General features: G+C 37.2%; 2 protein-coding genes across 2 annotated transcripts; both read right to left on the bottom strand.

Moving 5' to 3' along the window:
* Positions 1 to 573: 573 nt before the first annotated feature.
* Positions 574 to 2,553, bottom strand: LOC137400898 (piggyBac transposable element-derived protein 4-like). Its single transcript, XM_068087239.1, has one exon. The coding sequence runs from the start codon at positions 2,551 to 2,553 to the stop codon at positions 574 to 576; it is 1,980 nt and encodes a 659-aa protein (XP_067943340.1).
* A 7,281-nt stretch (positions 2,554 to 9,834) lies between these two features.
* On the bottom strand, positions 9,835 to 21,329 carry LOC137401222 (AN1-type zinc finger protein 6-like). Its single transcript, XM_068087623.1, has 3 exons — positions 21,199 to 21,329; positions 13,710 to 14,182; positions 9,835 to 10,589 (listed from the first exon to the last, which is right to left on the bottom strand). Exons 2-3 carry the CDS (start codon positions 14,137 to 14,139, stop codon positions 10,441 to 10,443), a joined length of 579 nt encoding a protein of 192 aa, XP_067943724.1. The 5' UTR covers positions 14,140 to 14,182; positions 21,199 to 21,329; the 3' UTR covers positions 9,835 to 10,440.

The raw sequence follows: 21,329 nt of genomic DNA, 5'->3' as shown, positions 1-21,329 counted from the left end.
ACATGTGATATAACTTCCCTAAACCTTTCTTTTGTGTGCTTATGTATAACTACGCTTGTTCAAACAAAAACAGAAAAATGTCTAAGATTTAAATATTCCATATTTAATTGGTGAATTTCTAACTTATAAGAACCATCACACAGGAAAATTATTTCTTGCGACAAACATAATCGAATTTGATAAAATGATTTTGATTATTTCACTAATCCTTAACCATTTCAGTCCCCAAGCCATTAAGCACTTATCTAATTATTCTCCATTCTCATTGTTAGAGTGAAGGTTTATGTCTCATTTTACAATATTGTCATTTAGACCATCTGGGAGTAACTTTTCTTATAAGAACACCTATATTCATTCAAATCAGAAATCTTTGGGCTTTCTAATGGTATAAATAGCAAAATTGGAGCTCAATTACTGAAGAATGTATAGAAAGTCAAACTTGGTGAATATAAAAATTTGACAAAAACACAATGGTACATGATTTCAAAGACATTATTTTTATTATTATGACATGACTGAAAACATAACAGAGGATTGACGAAGTTGCAAAAAAAGAGGAAATGTTCGAGATTTTCACTTCCAATACTGAACTCTGGTATGGTACGCTTTCCAGCAGTCTGAACCGCGTTTGATGCACAAGTACACGTTGCAGGTTTCACACCGAATTGAACTCTTGACTGATTTGTGTTGTAAGTCTTTGTAAGCCTTCTCTGGATTTTGCTGCGATTCTATCAGGTACTTTTTCTGGCAGACTGCACAGCGGTGATCTTTTGACCCATCAGTAGGCCACTCGGGACAGTGTAGTTTGCTCATGTCTAGACGTATCTCCAGATTGTTGGTAGTGGCAGCAGGTGTGTTTGTCCTAGTTGACTGTCGAGAGAATGACTTTTCACCTATCCATGTCGTCAGTATCTGCAGGACAAAGTCTCTGAATTCCATCGGCTTTTCCTGGCCATGCTTATAGAGCACATAAGCGTTGTACAGGGACCAGTGAAAGCATTTGCGGTCGATTCGCGTGTACCACTTATATGACTTTCGAGAGCGATCGAGTCTTGCCATTTTATCATTGAGGTCCACACCACCCATCATCTGATTGTATACGATGACGGATGGTGTGGCCTTCCCTGTCAGCTTCTCACCTTTCTTATTTCTACGGATTACAGTTGGTGGCTCAGACAGCTCAGCTCTGACATAGTTTGACAGGAAGTAGATTGGTTTCTTGTCATTCCAGCGGGTTGCTACAATTCCTGTTTTCGCACACTGGAGCCACTTAGAATCCCCTTGCTCCAACCTCCGAGCTTCCGCTTTGGTGGCTATTAGCTGTTTCGGGTACTCCTTTCGGTTGGTCATACATGTACCAGTACCAGACATCTGAAGCTCACGTAGCCAGTGGAGAAGATAAGGTGACGTGTAGTAGCGATCAGTAACTACATGGTAGCCTCGACCCCAGTAACTTTGAACTAGTTTCAGTACTACTGCGGCAGAGTTTTTCACTGTGGTCAAGTCCTCAAAGTCTCTGTCCTTCCCAGAATAGACATCTAGGTTTAGCGCATATCCGCTGGAAGCACAACACGCTGTCCAGACTTTCACTCCCCATTTGATTGGCTTTGAGGAGTCGTAACATTTCCCACTCCAGCGACCCCGAAAAGGAATCATGCACTCGTCTACTGACAGATCCTGGGAGGGAGAGTACTCTGCTGTGAACCGCTCTTTCATGTGGTTGATGAGGAACCTGATTTTGTAAAGTCTGTCGTATTCAAGATGGCTACGATCCTGAATTGACGTCTCTTCATTACAGTAATGCAGGTAACGTTTTATCTGGTCATACCGTCGTAATGACATGACAGTTGAAGCTTTAGGCATCTGGAGAAGCTCGTACTGCGGTCTCCAGATACTTCGCTGCCTATCCTTGCAGAACATTTCTATAAATGCTCGGAGCGCGGAGAACGCTCGGAGTTCGTCTGTCTCGAGTTTAGTCCACTTTCCATAACCGCTGTGGATGGTACTCTCGCTTATCTTTCGTCTGGCAGCATTCTCGTTCGTGAAATCACATACTGATTGTAAAAGTTTCTCATCGTAGAACAGCATGAAGAAGTCAGCTGGCTTTGAATCAGCAGGCATTACTCTTGTTGGTCCATCTGGTGCAGCTGGGTCAAAGTTAGGGCTGCACATTACTTTCTCAGTAGGCTGCCAGTCGAACGTGGGTGTTGGGGTATTATCCAAGTCAGACAGGATGAATTCCAGATAACCTGGTGCTGCCAGATTTCCTGAACTACCGTCATCACCAGAGGCTCCAGAAGAAATGTTGGTAGCAGTACTAGTACTAGCAGCTCCAGTATCATTTGTACTAGTAGGTCTACTAGTAGTAGCAGTACTAGTAGAATTTGAGTCCAGCTGATCAAAATCTGAATCCGAGTCGAAATCAACACCTAATTGTGAGTCATCATCACCAGTATCAGCATCAAAAACAATGTCCCTTGTTCTAGGATGAGCTCCAGTAGCATTGTCCACAAAATCATCTGAATCATACTCAAAATCACTAGAAAAATCCATAAATAAGCCAGCACTTCAAAATGTTACAACTTTCAACAATCAAAAATGGCCGCGTAGTTGTGAGTTTCCTTCCGTATATTTTTATTGGCCTTTACTCAGAAAACTTTCATTGTAACATGGTTCAATATTAGCCAATAAGGGAAGCTTAGCATCTCTTCTTATTGGTTGGCTACTCTAAGACTTCATTTGGATTGGACAAAGGCTGAAATTAGTCTATGCCAAATAGAGTTACACTAAAGCCTCTACAGAGGCTAGGAGGACTGTGTGCAGACAACTCCAAGCCTCCACAGAGGCTTGTATGACTGAAATGGTTAACATACACTTGGTATGTGGATTTACAAAAAAAACTTGTTCGTAAGCAACTAAAATGCATTAGCCATTCAATGCAATATGGCGAAAAGTTGACTTACAGAAGGTAAAGCTGCACAAAATTAATAGCATACTTCCCACTGTTCAGTTTTGCATGTAAAGAAATTTTGATGCATTTTGCGTATGTAAAAAATTGAATAAAACACTAAGCAATAACGAATAAAAACAATGTGGTGTGTAATCGTGTTTTGAGGTCTCATGTAGCCTAACTATGTCTAAGGCAATGGCGAGACGCTAGTACTAGAAGTCAAGGTAAGTGATGCTTTCGCCATGGTATTAAAGCTATCAGATTAACAGTACATGTATAGGATTCACAGCTTTATTGGCTTCTCGGTGCTATGACATATAAGCTATACGGCAACTCACAGATGAGGTCATTCTACAGTGTTGTATCAAGGCATGTACCTGCACGTTGTTTAACATGGCATCGTAGGCAGGATATTGTGTTGTTACATTAATTAATTGATGGGTGTTATTGTACTGTGTTGTTCTATTATATTGTTGAGGGTTGGAGATATTAATTAGTAACGCTATTGCGTGTCGTAGCGTTGTTCGGGTAGGTGATTGTTATTTATAGATTTGGGTTGCCATGTTGTATAGGTATTGGAGTAGCATTATCGTAGCGGTGCTATAGTGATTCCTTGAAGTGTTAATTGTTAGGTGTGTCGAAAGTCGTTGTTGTTGTAGTTGTTTGCGAATATGGCTGCTAGACAGCTAGACGTTAGTGTTTCCCTAAGTTGAGGCTAGATAATGGAAATGTCTCTAGTTCTTCTAAGTCTTGGCTTAGTGAGTTGGAGGTTGCGTGTGAGCTTACTTCGTTCCGTATGGATAATACTGAAGGTGGTGTCCCATTCTTTGCGGGGAGGACTAAGCTGTTAGTTTTATTGGGCGCTATCGGTAGCAGAGGAATGGAGTTACTGAGAAGCTTAGGGTTTGATATTGCGAGCCAAGCAGCTGATACTTATCAGACTGCTTTGAATCTTTTGAGAGGTCATTATGAGAGAGAGAGAGGAAAGTGTTTTTGTGAGAACGATGAAATTTGTTACGATTTCACAGGCTTTGGAGGAAGAAGAGAGAGTACTTGGTGAGAGTGGAAAAGTTAAGTATGATATGGATTTTGGTGATGGTAATGATGATTTGAGGCAACACCTCTGTGTAGCTTTAGCAGTGAATGGTTTGTGATTCCAGTGCTAGGAAAGAGTTAATGCAGGAGACTGACTTAACTTGGGAGCAATTATCTAACAGATTGAAAGCTAGGCATTTAGCTAGAGAATCAGAATCTATTATCAGTGGTGCTAAGAGAGATATCAAGGTGGAATCTAGTGACAGTAGTTCTGTTGCACCTGTTTGCCGAGTTTCTAGGAAGATTGAGAAATCTCATGGTGAGTGTTCTAGTTTTAGGCTGTCTAGGAGAGACAGTTCGGGTAGTGATAGGTCTGACACCTTTTCACCTAGGTGGAGAGGTAGGCAAAGTCATAAAAGGTCATCACCTAGATGATATAATTTCACTGCTAGAAGTATTATTAGCTTTGCTTGTAACAGGGAAGGACATCATGTTAGGCATCGCTCGAGTGCTAGGTGCTATGTTTGTTCAAAGAAAGGTCACATCTCTAAGGATTGTCCTCGCAACAAGTTTAGTGAAAGACAAGAGTCTAGATGTGATTGTAAGAAATATAGCAGCAGTGGTAGTAGTAGAAGCCCATCAGGAGATAGGTACAAGTCTAGTAGACAAAGTAGGAGTCTTAGAAAAGGTCCACATAGAGTGAGACTTACCAAGAGCAATAAAGAAGGGCTATGTAGTAGTGACATTAAACAAGTTTTAAAAGTGAATGGGAAAAATGTTGAGTTTACACTGGGTACAGGAGCAGAAGTTTCTACGGTAACAGAAGGGACTAGTAAAATACTTGGTCTGAGTTGAGTAAACCTGAACATAGTTTATATAGCGCAGATGAATCTTTTCTATCTGTAGCTTGAATTTGTAAAGTTGAAATCAGAAGCACTTTTAGGTCAGTCGACACTTCCATGTATGTTTTAACAGGTTCTAGGAAAAATCTTTTAGGATTACATGAGTTGCATCAGCTAAAATTGCTTGACGTTAATAGTATGTGCAAAAATGATTTAGACCATATAAGGGAAATTCCTGATGTTTTCAGGGTTTAGGCACAATTTCTGGTACTTTTAAAATGAACTTGAAGGAAAATATGGAACCTAAGTGTTTAGTAACACCCATAGAGTTATCCCCCCATAGAGTAATAACTACACGAGCGTTTCCGGTGCCAACAAGGAGCGTTTAGGCCACGCCCCTTTTTTGTGCTAGTCAGTCGTAGTGATTGACTAGATCAATAACATCAGCCATGAGAAGGGTTAAACAAGGATCATGAATTTCCAGTTAAGATAGTAATTAATGCTCATATTAAAGAAATGATGATTATAGTTTATTACTTTAATATATGCTTATTATTTAAAGCAATTCAATACCTACCAGGGATCGCTAAACATATTATGGAAATGTTTACTTTTTCATATCCATTTCCATCAATGATATACAGCCCCCCACAGCCCCATACAGCAATGATATACAGCCAATGATATACAGCCCCCCTGTATATCATTGTTTCCATAAACATAAATATTTCCATAATTTTAGGGAAATGGATATGGAAATTTTATTTTAGAAATATAGAAATGTTATTGAAATGGAAATAATATGGAAATGTTATTGAAATGGAAATAATATGGAAATGTTATTGAAATGGAAATAATATGGAAATGTTATGGAAATGGAATTAATATGGAAATAATATAGAAATGAATTATGAAAATGTTATGGAAATAGAAATAATATAGAAATGAAGTAGGGAAATGTTATGGAAATGGAAATAATATAGAAATGATGTAGGGAAATGTTATGGAAATGGAATTAATATGGAAATAATATAGAAATGAATTATGAAAATGTTATGGAAATAGAAATAATATAGAAATGAAGTAGGGAAATGTTATGGAAATGGAAATAATATAGAAATGATGTAGGGAAATGTTATGGAAATGGAATTAATATGGAAATAAATTATGGAAATTTTATGGAAATGGAAATTATATGGAAACGAATTATGGAAATGGAAATTGTGACATACACGTAATCCTTGATACCTACTTGACTTGCAAAGGCACTGAATAGATAGTGTTAAGTAAGTGAGTTAATGCAATCAGTTGCTCATAGATGAGAAAGATAGTCATACTGGAGTCGTATCACATTAGTGTGATGGGAAGCTAATTGACTGCCATCAACTATGAGCTGTACTAACCGAGTTGCCCGAGTAATGAAAAAGTCTTTGGACAGAAAGTTTATTTTTATATAACATTTACCATTCTAACTTTTAAACTTCATATCATGAGAAAATATTTTTAAGCAGTTCAAATGAATTAAGAGGAAAAAGAAAACAACTGTAAAGGTTTTCAAGATTTTTCAAACAACTACAACTTTTAAATTTCATATCATGAAAGAAGTGTTTTGTTGAAATAAATTAGGAAAAAAACTGTAAATGTGTTTAAGTGTAAAATAATTAGCAAGTAATGGCTAAATATAATCTGTTTAGCTATGATCACAATGAAAAATTATTTAATAAATAAGGTAATAAAAGAGTCTATTTTATATTTATATAATTATAATTAGTATAATTAAGTACGTTATAATTTATTTTTATTTAACATATAACAACATTTGCCACTTTCACTTTTAAACTACATATTATGAGAAGTGTTTTGTGTAATTGAAATAAATGAAGAGAGGAGAGAAAATAAAAACAACTGTAAATGTTTTCAAGCTTTTTCAAACAACTGCAACTTTTAAATTTCATATCATGAAAGAAGTTTTTTGTTGAAATAAATTAGGAAGAAAAATGAAACTGCAAATGTGTTTAAATGTAAATGTGAAATAATTAGCAAGTGATGGCTAAATATAATCTGTTTAGCTATGATTACAATAAAAATTATTTAATAAATAAAGTAATAAAAAAGTCTATTTTATTTTTAAATAATTATAATTTAGTATAATTAGGTATAATTTATTTTTATCTAACATATAACAACATTTGCCACTCTAACTTTCAAACTTTTTGCTTGCTTACATCAAGCAAAGATGTCCTCTAACTAGTGGACATCTTTGGTTCAAGCTAGTCTATGTATTTGATTGATATGTATTGAAATCTAATATTACATGCAAGGGCTGTTTGTGAACTGTGGTGTCAATGAATCACTCTATCACCATACAATGTCAATACTTTCAGTTGATGGCAGTCGATTAGATTCCTATCACACCAATGTAATACATCCCCAGTATGACTATCTATCTTATCTATGAGTAACCAAAGATATACTGCCCCCCCATGTGTGGGGGCTGTATATCATTGTAGTAACTGATTGCATTAACTCACTTACTTAACACTATCTATTCAGTGCCTTTGCAAGGCATGTAGGTATTGAATTGCTTTAAATAATAAGCATATATTAGTGTAATAAACTATAATCATCATTTCTTTAATATGAGCAATAATTGCTATCTTAACAGTGGAAATTCATGATCATTCACATGGCTGATGTTATCGTTCTGTCAATCACTACGATTGACTAGCACAAAAAAGGGGCGTGGCCTAAACGCTCCTTGTTGGCACCGGAAACGCTCGTGTTGTTGAATGCACAGTTATCACTCTAGGGGGAGATAACTCTATGGTAACACCCAAACCGATAGTGTCTAGTCTTAAGGATCAAGCTGAAAGACAATTAGACATGCCAGCTAGTGAATCAATTTCTCGATCTGGTGCTAGTTATGCCGGTGTAGTAAAGAACAGTGGGAAAATCCAGAATGTCTCTATATTGAACAAAATTAATGAGTTTTTAGACGAAATAGAAAGCGAAAACTTTTTGGATAAGAATAAATTTGAGGAGAAACGAAAAAATATTAGGTTAAGGAGAAAGAGGTTACAGCGCAGGTTTGAGGATCAGATTAGAGAGTTAGAGAAGGAAAAATGAAGTTGAGTGAGGAGTATGAGAGCTCTGTCGTCTTCCAAGGCGTCTTAGCTGAAATGGCCAAGGTGAAAGCTTGTTTTCCCGCTAGATTTGCGAAGGCTAGGCCCACGGTGGACACGTTTCTGCTGGTGCCTGTGCTTAAGCAGAAAAGGCTGCTGGATCTGGCTCCTGTAATCCAAGCCTAGAGGGCGATTCCAGGGAGGAAAGCGTGAGTGCAGAGAAGGCTAGGGTGGAAACTGTAGGTGTTGCTAAAAGCTCCATGGCGGAGTCTTTTGAGACTCCAGGGTTGTATAAAAGCAGCAAGCCTGTCAGTACGACAGATGCCTGCACTGGTCAAGAGGAGTCCAAGACTCTTGACCTAGCTGCAGAGGAAGAGTCCTTGGGAAGCGAAGGAGATGATAGAGTATTTGAGATAAAAGGAAAATTGTAGTTTCAATTTTAGAAGTTTGTAACTTGATTGGAAATGATAATATATGAAATTAGGATCTTCTGAGGTAGCCTTTTCCTAGGAGAGGGGCATGGTGTGTAATCATGTTTTGAGGTCTTATGTAGCCTAACAATGTCTAAGGCAATGGTGAAACGCTAGTACTAGAAGTCAAGGTAAGTAATGCTTCCGCCATGGTATTAAAGCTATCAGATTAACAGTATAGGATTCACAGCTTTATTGGCTTCTCGGTGCTATGACATATAAGCTATACGGCAACTCACAGATTAGGTCATTCTACAGTGTCGTATCAAGGCATGTACTTGCACGTTATTTAACACGATGTACAGATTGTCAGGTTTTTTACCTCATGACAAATATGTGGATATACTGTGATTAATATTACTGCAGCCCTCTTTAACGCATAACGGTTGTTCGAGTTACTAAATCGTCTGATAAATTATAGTTCTAGCACTTTTTGCGATCTAGCGACAACAACAATGAAGTTTGGTAGTGACAACAGCTCTTACAGCTGTATCAGTCAATCTAGCGTTAATGCGCACCATTTAACTATTATAGGATTGAGCAGTGAATACGTAAATACGACAAAAGACAAAGTGAAAAAAATATCCCTTTCAACCTGGTTAAAGAGATCCTTAAACTTTAGATTGCACGCAAGATTCGCTCTAATATCTTTAGTTGGCGTAAATGAAATGACAACAACCCATCATGCACTTATTAAACTCTCAAAAATAACGATAAATGAATGCTGAGTTCATCACAATAGCATGCGATGTTAAATGTTTCGTTATTTTGTCGACAAATACAATTGAGTACAAAGAAGTCTATCTGAATCGTTAGAATTTGCTGCAATTCCTTAATTCAGTTGCTAAACTTTAGCATAGAAACTATAATTCTAAGGCTTGACAAGCGTTAAGGGTCAGGGTTGTCTACACGGATATTTAATAAGGCACACAACTCCGAAAACGATGCTATGTCAGGCTGGCGACACAAGTAGTAATCAAGGAAAATAAGAGGAGCCTAATCTTGTGACACAAAATTTGATATAAACCTAGCAGAAAAAATGGGTACTGTCAGTAGTCTTTCATCCGTATATCTGAACTGTTTTCTGGATATGCCAGTCAAATTCATCTTCTAATATGATGGCTGCCTACATGCAATAAATTCTACCAATAAACCTGGTCAGATCCCACAACCACTATGGTTAACACAAGCTTATCTCCCGGCAGAATTCTGCATGCCATGCACTACTAAGCAAACTGTCAAACAATATTATGGTTGATAGGCTGTCAAATGTTGCTCAAGGCAAGCTAGCAGCTCATCTTGTGAATGCATTTATCAGGCTTTCATCGATTGGTCATTCATCATCTGCGCCTCACTAGACTCATGCAAATTTCAGTGTAGAACCAGGACTACAGTTTGGAGACAAACTAAACAAATAAGGCTATAAAAAACTCTCGATTTCACACAAAATACGAGATGCCACTAAAAATTTAACAGAAAGATAGAACAAAATTTATGTGTAAATTTGGTGTACAACTAATATACAGTTCTCATGCAAAAGCAGTGGTGGTACATCTGGCATTGATGAACCAACTCACCGTGTTCACATTAGATGGTGGTTAACCAACATGCTCAAGTAATTCGTACACCAAGATATACTTTAGCAAATCTAATAAGAAAACAGTTATACTAGATGCCAATTAATAATCAAGCATACCAATAGAATAGCGAAATGGATTTAGAATCACAATACGGTAATATGGAAGCAAAGGTTATTATTATACCCTAAATCTAAAAGCAAACTCAATGAATTGTAACTTTATCTCAAATGAAACAGATTCAGCCAATGGATAAGTGTGATAAACAGAGCGTATTTCTAGTTGACCAAATTACAATAAACAGAAATGTTATGTCAGTAATGAGTAGAGGAAACTAGATGCATCCCTTGAGTAAACGCTCTGAGGCAAATGATTCGGAAAAGCTGGATTTTTCTCGTGGTGACTGGCTGCTAATCGTCCAGTGTGGTTGTGATACTGACTCTTTTACAACTTTTGAACTTTACTTCCTACAACTAGTGGATTGTTTTTCCTTATGTGATCGGCACCGTGTTCCTTATAATCAAAAGCGCATCCATGTTTATCCGAGTAGCGGTGTATGCCGCAGTACATTCCCCCACATCGACACTCAAACCCTGCAAGCAGAAAACGCAAAGTTGCGTACATGACTTTGTGCGATGAATGACAAACATAGCATGACATCTGCTGACACTTGCAGGAAAGTATAGCAGAACAGACTTGTATACAGTTTACTTATTAGAAAAGTCCAATGAATGGCTCAAAAACAAAGACACTCAGCGATAGTGAAAAAGCACCCATGCTCAAACCTATGCAATATTTAAATTGGATAGAACTTTCTAAGGGTAGACATTTCGTAGAAATACATGAGGATTTATTTTTACCAAATGTTCCCAATTTTAAAAAGGTAATTAATACACCTCACAAAGAAATACCATATAACAGGAAACACTTTTTTCAGATACCGGTACACGCCTGTTCTATATATATATATACTGCATTTTCCCATTTAAACAGGTTCAACTCGTAATTGTACAACGCCTATTGAACAACATTGCATCCAGTCACCAACTTCTTTAAAGCGAGCATAACCTATGGCAAACGTGTCAAGTTCCACGAGCTAATGACACAACGCTATAGTTTTAGATTATCTATGTTTGCACAGGTGATGTCACTAGTTCCACTTTATAAACCGGTGGCATGCAATGCTATTCCTGTTAATGCATGTAATACTGCATTTGGAGCGGTATTCATACACAAGTGGACTTTTTGAAGACTCAAATTTCTTTTGTCTTACTATTCTCGGTGACCATCAATCGCATCATTAGCTGACTAATGGAAAAATTGTTTACTGAAATTAAAAATATAGGATTCAAAATTGAAAAACACTTTCAATTCAATTTAAAACAAAGAAATATCCAAATGTTACATGGATAGCTTGAACTAGTATTATGCTAACTGAATATCAACTAGCACTAAGGATTTACTGAATCATGTCCATTCCTGATTGGCTAGCAGCTCATGACTATAAATTGGGAGGATAACTCCTGATACCTGAAAAGCTGAGGCCTCTTCAAGGACATAGGCATCTTCTTAAAGTTGGCTGCAAAGGTTGATGTCAAGCACCTATCCAAGTGCTTAAGTGCTCGACACACAATTTTAATATTGGTGTTTGTTACAATCTACTTTATTGGCTTAACCTGGTTCATAATAAACAAATCACATCACAGTTAACACCTCCTAAAAGGTTATAGTTACAAACACATGATGTGCAATCTTTACTACACCTAACATTGGCTTAGTGCAACATTTGCATAGGTGAAGGTCATTACCTCAAATTAATAATTTTTATAAGGGCTTGACATTAGGAAGACTTTTCAGACATTTAAATTTGTGCACCAGTAAAATATGTAGCTGTTCAGGAACTCTAACAGGGTTAACAACCACTGATCTACACAAATTTTAAATCGTCACATGCACTCATTTACTGATAGTGTTCTTTTAAACTGTTTATGTAACCTGCTGGTGGAGGGTGAAATATAGAGTATAAGAATTTAAATGTTGCTAACTATTTACTGTTTATAAACAAACATAAATGTGTGTGGAATGTGCTTATATTCATGTTAATATATCATATGCAATACAACATTAGGAACAAAAACACCATCCAACGCTGTCATAGCACTCACTCAATGGTTATTAAGCACAGTGGAAGTTTCATCATACCAAACATTTCTATTTGCAACACATGACATGAATCCATTCATGCCTACAGCAGTAAACATGCACAGTGCACCCCAGGGTTACCACATCTCTGTTGTACAGTTTTTTCGCATTAATATCCCAAACACGATGATTATTCGTTCCCTCATTACTTTATTTTTTTCGCCATACGACATCAACAAAAATGTCTCTCGAAATTCAAATTGGGCCAGTTGGTATGCTGATTACATCGGAATAACTAAGATGCCGATATGTTATTTGCTGAAATCCCTCCCACAACGCATGAAAGAGATACGATGCTCACTCTCTCAGTTTAGCATTCTTCATGTTTCGTAATTGCTCGATATTGTGTGACTGAACCGAAAATTAGTGGGAAAAAACAAAAGTGAAAATTTATTGTGCATTTTAGCGGTTAATATACTTACTATCAAATTTTAATTAATCATACGAATGTAACTATATAATTAAATATATAACTTTAATTCGTTAACCATGAGTCTTAAGATTGATAACGACATTAAAGGAAGAAGAATCATAACCATAAACAGATCATAATCACTAAATATTTGTACTAAAGTTACTGTGGGTAACTATAGTTACAAAGATTAATATACTATTTTGTTAATAATTTTTTATATGTACAGTATATATAAAAAACTTTGATGTTTTTTTATACTAAGAGGTGGTTTACATTAGATAATTACCATGGGTTTCTGTACCCCTCTATGCGACATTTAACATTCTCGCTTTACGATGCCAACACCGGAACAAATTAACGTCGTATGACGGAGGTCCACTCACATGTCTCATTAGTTCTCCCAGCTAACAGCATACTGCGTACACCAGGTCTAACTGTTAGGGAACAACACGACTTTAGTTTTGAAAAATCGCGGGACATGGCAAGTTATTACGATAATGAAACTAATTCTGAATGCTGTATTTCATTGGCAATTATTGCTCAAAACGATGCCAGTGCAGGTACTATAAAGCATTCAGATAGAAGCTTGTGTGAACAGGCTTCTATCAGTCTAACAGACTTCACTTATTTACTTGAAGCAGATTGCTAAACATCGCTACATTGAACCACAATTCCGCCCCTACTCCCTTTTCTCAAGGGTTTATTCTGACCGGAGTCTAATAAATGTTATCAATAAGGATAGATTAATTGAATGCTACAACCACAATAATGGTAGCATAGCATGAGACGATATGATGATATCATTGATGAGATGGCAAGATACGCTATCAGCGAAATGAAAGAAACTCCTTTTGTCTTCCTGCAAAATGAAAAAACCTAAAATGCTTGCAAGCAAGTACACGTTGACACAGCTTCGCGATCTTTCAGGAAACTAACGTCTGTAGAAATCTGCATGATTCAGTAATGAGCCACAAAAACTCAGCATTTTTCAGACAAACAACTATAAAAAAATATCACTCCTTGCTACATGAACAAAATGTCTGTACAAAACTGGGGGAATTATGACGCACTAGTGGTCAGAATTTTAGTAGCCTACCTGTTAAGCCAACCTTCTTCTTACAAGTAAAACATCTTGTCCGTTTCCTGGACTTGCTTGGACTTTCAGTGCCGCTGTCTTCTCCGCCGCTAGAGGTTGAAGGAGTGTTAAAGTTGGCACCTGGTGTTGGTTGTTCAGCGACGACATCACATCTGGATAAGTTAGTGACTGTAGGTGACGCTGTCTCTACGCTAGGCGTCGTGTCCGGAAGGAGGGAGGATGTAGGGGTCGGCGTAGCAGCGGACGCAACAGTTGTTGACGATAAGCCAGCTGATAAGATTGTTGAACTGTCAGTAGGTGTCGCCTGTTTTCGCTTTACAAAGTCTTTGTAACACTTGCTACACATGCCATCATATTGCGCGTTCCCGAAAAATCCACATCCTGCTTGGCAAAGCGCGGAGGCCAAATTTTGATTCCCGTTATTCTCCATTACAATGGTTTTTTTCCTTTCACCCTCCAACTGAACTCCTCACCTGAAGAGAACATTCCGGTAAAGAAAAATATATTATAGGGCTTATAAACATAAGACTAATTTCTTTAAACACGATAACAATCTAACATTTCATTGTAAAATATGTTACCATATGTAAAACAAGGTTACCAGTTGTATGTATAGCAAAACATTGAGTTGCTAATTCCAAGTACTAATTTGTGTAATAGTAGATCATTTTGGAGTTTATGCAGTTCAACAGACCAATGCCACCAATGAATCTGCTAAAACAACTATTACCCACCAATATACAATACTTCATTGAAACCTTAATCAGTAAAAATGAACTATAAGCTAATTAAAAAGGCTTCAATTTGAGCTACTCGAACTAAAACTAACTCGAACTAAAACCGAGATGAGCTAATTGAAGCGTGCATTCCTCAGCAAACACTACCAGCCGAATCAATTCACACCACATTGGCATATAAATAAGCATCAACATTATCCTTTTTTAGTTATAATTTCATATCTGGTGTTCATAGAAACACACAATGGACATAAGACATAAATGACTGAAACAAACTCTGCAGTTTAAGTAGATTGGAATATCCTAATTGGTTTTATTTTGACCGAAGACAGCTTCATTAAAAATGTTGACAGCATTTTAAATAAACTCAAGTTTTTAAATCATTTGGAATGATTTAGGATTAAAAATATAGACAAATAACTACAAACTGGGTTAAAGCTTATTTTTCAATGAGACGAACAACAAAAAAACTTCAGTCACTAAATATATCCATAAATTACAGGAACAACTCAATTAAATATTGTACTATTGCAACAACACAATCCTGCTGAACCTATCAACTTGACCTATTAAGCGGACTAGAATTATAGTTGCGTTGCATGAGGCTATCACTGAAAAGAATTAAGAGAGGCTAAAATAAGTGCAGGGCCTGTCGGTCAAACCGATAGTCAAGTGCAAATCATTTAACTCAGAAATTTACTGTATCCTAATATTAGACCAGGGATTTTAATTCATGTTAGGGCTAGCTCCCTAACACGGGCTAGCCCATGTTAGGGCTCATCCAATACTTGGGCTAGTTCATGTTAGGGCTCATCCAATACTTGGGCTAGCCCATGTTAGGGCTCATCCAATACTTGGGGTATCCCATGTTAGGGCTCATCCAATACTTGGGCTAGCCCATGTTAGGGCTCATCCAATACTTGGGCTAGCCCATGTTAGGGCTCATCCAATACTTGGGGTATCCCATGTTAGGGCTCATCCAATACTTGGGCTAGCCCATGTTAGGGCTCATCCAATACTTGGGGTAGCCCATGTTAGGGCTCATCCAATACTTGGGGTAGCCCATGTTAGGGTTCATCCAATACTTGGGCTAGCCCATGTTAGGGCTCATCCAATACTTGGGCTAGCCCATGTTAGGGCTCATCCAATACTTGGGCTAGCCCATGTTAGGGCTCATCCAATACTTGGGGTAGCCCATGTTAGGGCTCATCGAATACTTGGGCTAGCCCATGTTAGGGTTCATCCAATACTTGGGGTAGCCCAAGTTAGGGTTCATCCAATACTTGGGCTAGCCCATGTTAGAGCTCATCCAATACTTGGGGTAGCCCATGTTAGGGCTCATCCAATACTTGGGGTAGCCCATGTTAGGGCTCATCCAATACTTGGGCTAGCCCATGTTAGGGCTCATCCAATACTTGGGCTAGCCCATGTTAGGGCTCATCCAATACTTGGGCTAGCCCATGTTAGGGCTCATCCATTACTTAGGGTAGCCCATGTTAGGGCTCATCGAATACTTGGGCTAGCTCAAGTTAGGGTTCATCCAACACTTGGGGTAGCCCATGTTAGGGTTCATCCAATACTTGGGCTAGCCCATGTTAGAGCTCATCCAATACTTGGGGTAGCCCATGTTAGGGCTCATCCAATACTTGGGCTAGCCCATGTTAGGGCTCATCCAATACTTGGGCTAGCCCATGTTAGGGCTCATCCAATACTTGGGGTAGCCCATGGTAGGGCTCATCCAATACTTGGGCTAGCCCATGTTAGGGCTCATCCAATACTTGGGGTAGCCCATGTTAGGGCTCATCAAATACTTGGGCTCATGTTTTGTTCATTTAATACTTTGATTAAGACAAAGCTTCAGAATTCCTTATGCATAGCCCAATAGATTGTGAACACGATATAGAGGTAAAGAAAGGTGATTGGATCGTTCGTATTACCTTGAAGAAAACCTTCAATTTCATGTCTTAAAAATAACTCACTCAAGCTGCCACATTTGCTAGTCAATTTAGAGACATTTCTAATCAAACACATGGAAGGGGGTATGCAAAGGAGTTCAGCTTCCAATCGAGTAAGAGTATTGTGGTAGCTCTCTTCTTGATTTGGGCACATGTGAGCACCTAACAGCTACACCGGGTAAGCCTTATGACGGTAAAAAAACTCATTTCAGTGCATGAATTAAAGCGGTGACACGGGATCTCAACAATAAGTTTACTATTTGTAGGTTATTACGACCCTAATCTTGTCTCATAACAAATGCGAATGTTCTTACAAGTGTTAAACCGCTGGTCAGCAATAGAGTGATTACTGCATTGGTTGCATATAATTGTAAGCAGCATGAAAGAGATAATTCTAATTTAAGGGTACACTGAGGAGTAAGCACATGCTTGTAGTGTAGCCTAACCAACGACAGACTTTCTTCGATATGTTGTCATGCATACCGCGTGAGGATATTTTGTCGTGCATACCGTGTCACAGTCAAGGATACCCACAGGTAATCTGGCAGCACCCTCAAATCTTTAACAGAACATAGCTTTCGTGTGACACTAAATTGCTGAAGCATTTCTATTTGTTTTGCTTGCCACCAGTTAATCTTTACTAGCAGAAGGGGTTTCATCCACATTGAGAGTCGAGATAGCAACAGACCACTTCTTTAGAAAAGGTTGAGGTCGGCGTGCTGAATTTTTTAGGAGTCAGAATGACAATCATTTTTGCAGAAAAAAGACCAGCGCTTCATCACAAAACTCATTGGTAAAATGTAACTGACACAAAATACAGCAAAGGTTATATCTTGGTCATCTATCTGACAGTTAATGTTGTCAGCATCCTGAAAATGTGCCGAGTGATTTTTAGAAACTGAGCAGAAGAAACCTTGCAGTTTGAATGATACCAAAGCTGATTGAAGAGTTGCCTCCCTATACCTGTATCAATTGGTAATGGTAAATACAGTATTAACTATGGCCCTAATTCCTACTTTTGTAATAGTTCATCAAAGTGTATATAGAGAGAAGATAGATCGCTTTTTTCTAAATGTGAGAAATCTTACATTGTTGATAGTGAGAAAATATAATTAAAGGGTAAAAATATAGCTAGGTGAAAGCTAAAAATAAAGGACATACATTTCTCTTTTTACTAATACGAAATTACCTCAAGCAAAGCTGTATGGAAAACCTTGAATGAACAAAACTATTTTTAATAACTGCTAGTTCTTTAGTAAGCCACATTTATAGCCGGATATAGAACTATAATAACAACCCATGTCATTCACCTGCGCCTCCATTCGTGCATATGCATACAAAACTCTTAACATAACTCGTTACTCTTCACATGCATAACTCAATTTGCTCAGAATTATCTTTTCGTTAAATTATTTGAGGCATATGCTCAGTTTGTTCGCCATAAAAGCCAGAAGAATTCTTCTGCTAGAGCATCAAACTAAAGTTTTCTTTAAATTCAATACCAAAGTTTACACCATCAGGCACATTTATTTTAATTTTAGCATCAACTACACATTCGCTCATGCTAGGTTCATCACCTGGAATGAGTGTTACCATCACCTAGGTTCATCATCATTAATGCTGTAGTACGTACTAGGACAAACATGTAAGTGAGCTTTCAGTGAGACATTTGCACTAGTAATAGTCAAACAAGACATTTGATATGAGGCATTTCAACGACCAAATGAAAGTGAATTGTAACGACTATTTGCACAAATGATATTATCACCACCAGAGGGCAGGACTTCTGGTAGTGATAATTCTAATCTATGGACAGACAGAGGACTAATAGCTTTAAATCACAATTGTAAAGGTGTGTCTAAAACATTGAGATGTTGAAGAATTTCACACCTTTATGCTGAAAAAATACATTTACATTGCATTGTTTTTCATTACAACTGGAAATTATAAAAAAAGCGGTGATAACTCCTTGTCAATTTTAAATCGCAAAGATCATACTCAACAATCGTTAATAATGAACCAATGCCATGCTTATACTACTATAGTGAAACCTTTAGCAAATGCAAAATGTTACTAACCAGGCAGTTATAGCTATAAGGGCTTTAAACTGAAAAGAAAATTGGTTCAAAGCTACAAACTATCTAGAATCTTGAAATTCGCAAGCTTCTAAGATTATCATATGGCTCATGATAACATATCTCACCAAAAGATTGAGACAGTCATACTGCTTGTACTTAAATATAAAATCATTTGTTTATTTTAGCCGATTATCAATATTTACGGATAGCGTAAAAGCAGCAATTTTATTGTAAAACTAAACTATTGATTTCAATTTGTATGTTAAAAAGATACAAACAATTTAAAATGAAAGCCATATGATAGTGGCATTGCTGCTAACAGCTTAAAAGTTGTAACGATGGGTTTCAATGGGAATATGTTAATCATACATACTAATACGTTCTTTTACTAGCAATACAATGGATGTTTGAAATTTTTTGGTGCTGAGAAACTCTCAACCACGCCTTTGCTACAAATCAATGAGTAGCAATGTGTTACCACCTAAATGTGAGTGAAAAAGAAATCACTTGGTGAAAACTACTAGTTTAGTTGTCAAACAATCACAAATGTGATCCATGGATCTTTGATCATGTGACTTTGGCTAATCGTAGAGTGGCTGTTGAATACCATTTACATAATGACTGTCATTCTTACACATAGAACAATCTCTAGCATAACCAAACTAGGAATAAATCGGCAACTTATTGAATGACTTGCAAAATTTGTTTCGTAACATTTTCCAACGCTTGTGCACCATCATATACATTTAAAGATGAACGTACCCCAAATTTGTAGTAGTTTGTATAAAAAATTATGAGTATTTTGTATCAATGGCTAGCTTTTGCTGTCGAGGTGATCTGACTGCCCGGATGTTTCAAGATTAAAATCGACAAAACTTAATCATGGTTAAACAGCTCAGAGGAATATTACGCGTTAAATGACATCACTAGTTGTTATCGTTGCCAACGACTATTACGTTCAAGTAGCAGTGAACATTATGCGTCTCTATTCTGTCAGTCTCTTTGCAACTACATTGTATAGGCATCATAACCACACTTTTGCTTTAACTGAGCATTTCAACCGCACGCAATCAAGTTCATCTTTAATACCATATTTAATAAGATACTTCATGTTTACTGAAAAAACACAAAAAAATTAAATTAAATAAGAACCCTGAGCCTGCAACTGCATTGCAAAAAAAACCTTTAAAGCATGTGTTAGTAGTAGCATTCTTTCTTGTAGAAAGCGATACATTTGGTGCTGTGAACTTTTTGTAAAAGTGCTAACGAAATGGTACAGATGAACCTCTTAACCAGTCTACTACCACAACGCTGGTTGATAGGCATTACTATCAACGTTATGAAAACACTGTAGTTGAAAGTACTAGCTTGTGTCTGTGATTGCGATGTCTGAGCTCAAAAAATTCATTTGAAAAGTTCTAAAATATGTGCATTTAGAAATATTCGGTGCATACACTGCTTCAAAGTTGAGTTGCCATGTAAGCAAAGTAATAAAACTAATAATAATTAAACCGGTTTTAAATACAGTTGATAGATCACCCTAACAGCTGAAGGAAATTTGCTGGTTTTCTGGTACAGTGTTAATTTGATGCGCATAAAATAAACAAATGTTTCAGCTGGTTGATAGTTTGTTTAGAATTTGGTTTGTTCACACCCTGTCAAAAAGATGCCGGAACATGTCTCTTTATAAGATGCAAGCTTACAAGTTTTTGTTTGCAGCAATTCGCCATTTGGTTTGGTACATTCTGGTTTGGCAAGGATTCACCATCAAAAGCCTTTGTTTAAGATATACAGAGGGGTCTGTGCTTAGGTGACAGCCTGCTAGTTGCAGTACTGCGAGCATCTCACCCATAGAGGTAATGAGTGATAACTACTAATGAATTCATGGCAGCAGTACAGCTTATTAGTTGGGTCTGTCAACACAGAACTCTATTGGTCTGTCGTTCGCATCCAAATCTAGCTCAACTTATAGAGAGAGAACGCAAAATTTTAAAATAAACTTAACTATTAGATATACATTTTCAATGTCCTGACTACTACCACCACCAAAACCTGTGTTACATAATGCAATGAAAACATCACAGCAGCGCTGCTAGTAAGCAGCACTTAGATGATCGATTCCTCTATTAGTTTTATGGAGTGACAAGAGTACAACTCCAAAAGGTTTGTGTACTAAAGATTGTTACTCAATCCTCTAGTAGATGTATAACAATACCAAAAATCCTACTATCAATGATAAGTAGAGTGTCTCCTCCGCTCAAAGCTATACCAGAAAGTTCAGGATTTTGTTTTTAATTAACCAGCTAACAGAGATGCTGACTTTGAAATATTCTCAAAACAGTTCCAGTTTTTACAATTGAAAAAAGTGGTATCAAAAATTAAAAAAATCCCGAAATATTAACGTTTATAACTTTCTTTGAAGGTAGCACAAACAGACATCAGTACGAAGTCACACCAATCAATAAAAAAAATAGAAAAATGAGGAAAAGGTCTTAAGCCCAATAAAATAGCTAAGAAACAATAATAGCAAAGTTAGTTAGCTCACCTTTTTTGAAAATTAATATATACTACCAGAATGTATATTATGCAAATTTCTTAACTGTGAACAAGAACTTAGTGTGGTGCATGTTGAACCCGAAACCTAGAAAAATTAACTCATAACTAGCCCACGTAACATCACATAATCCAAATAATTCATACTTCTAGCATTTGAACTAACCCTGAAGTCTTTTTATGAGATAATTTTGCTGTTTTTACGGTTTTTTTGTAGATTTTCCAACCAGTGATCACCTACACCTTTCCACAGCTAGCCGACCTTTTTCTCCTTATCCGATGAAGCGTTTAGTCCTG

This window comes from Watersipora subatra, chromosome 7 (genome assembly GCF_963576615.1).
Source record: "Watersipora subatra chromosome 7, tzWatSuba1.1, whole genome shotgun sequence".
Classification (NCBI taxonomy): Eukaryota; Metazoa; Bryozoa; class Gymnolaemata; order Cheilostomatida; family Watersiporidae; genus Watersipora; species Watersipora subatra.
Note: the sequence above shows the minus strand (reverse complement) of the source record. Positions and strands in the feature narration are given on the sequence as shown.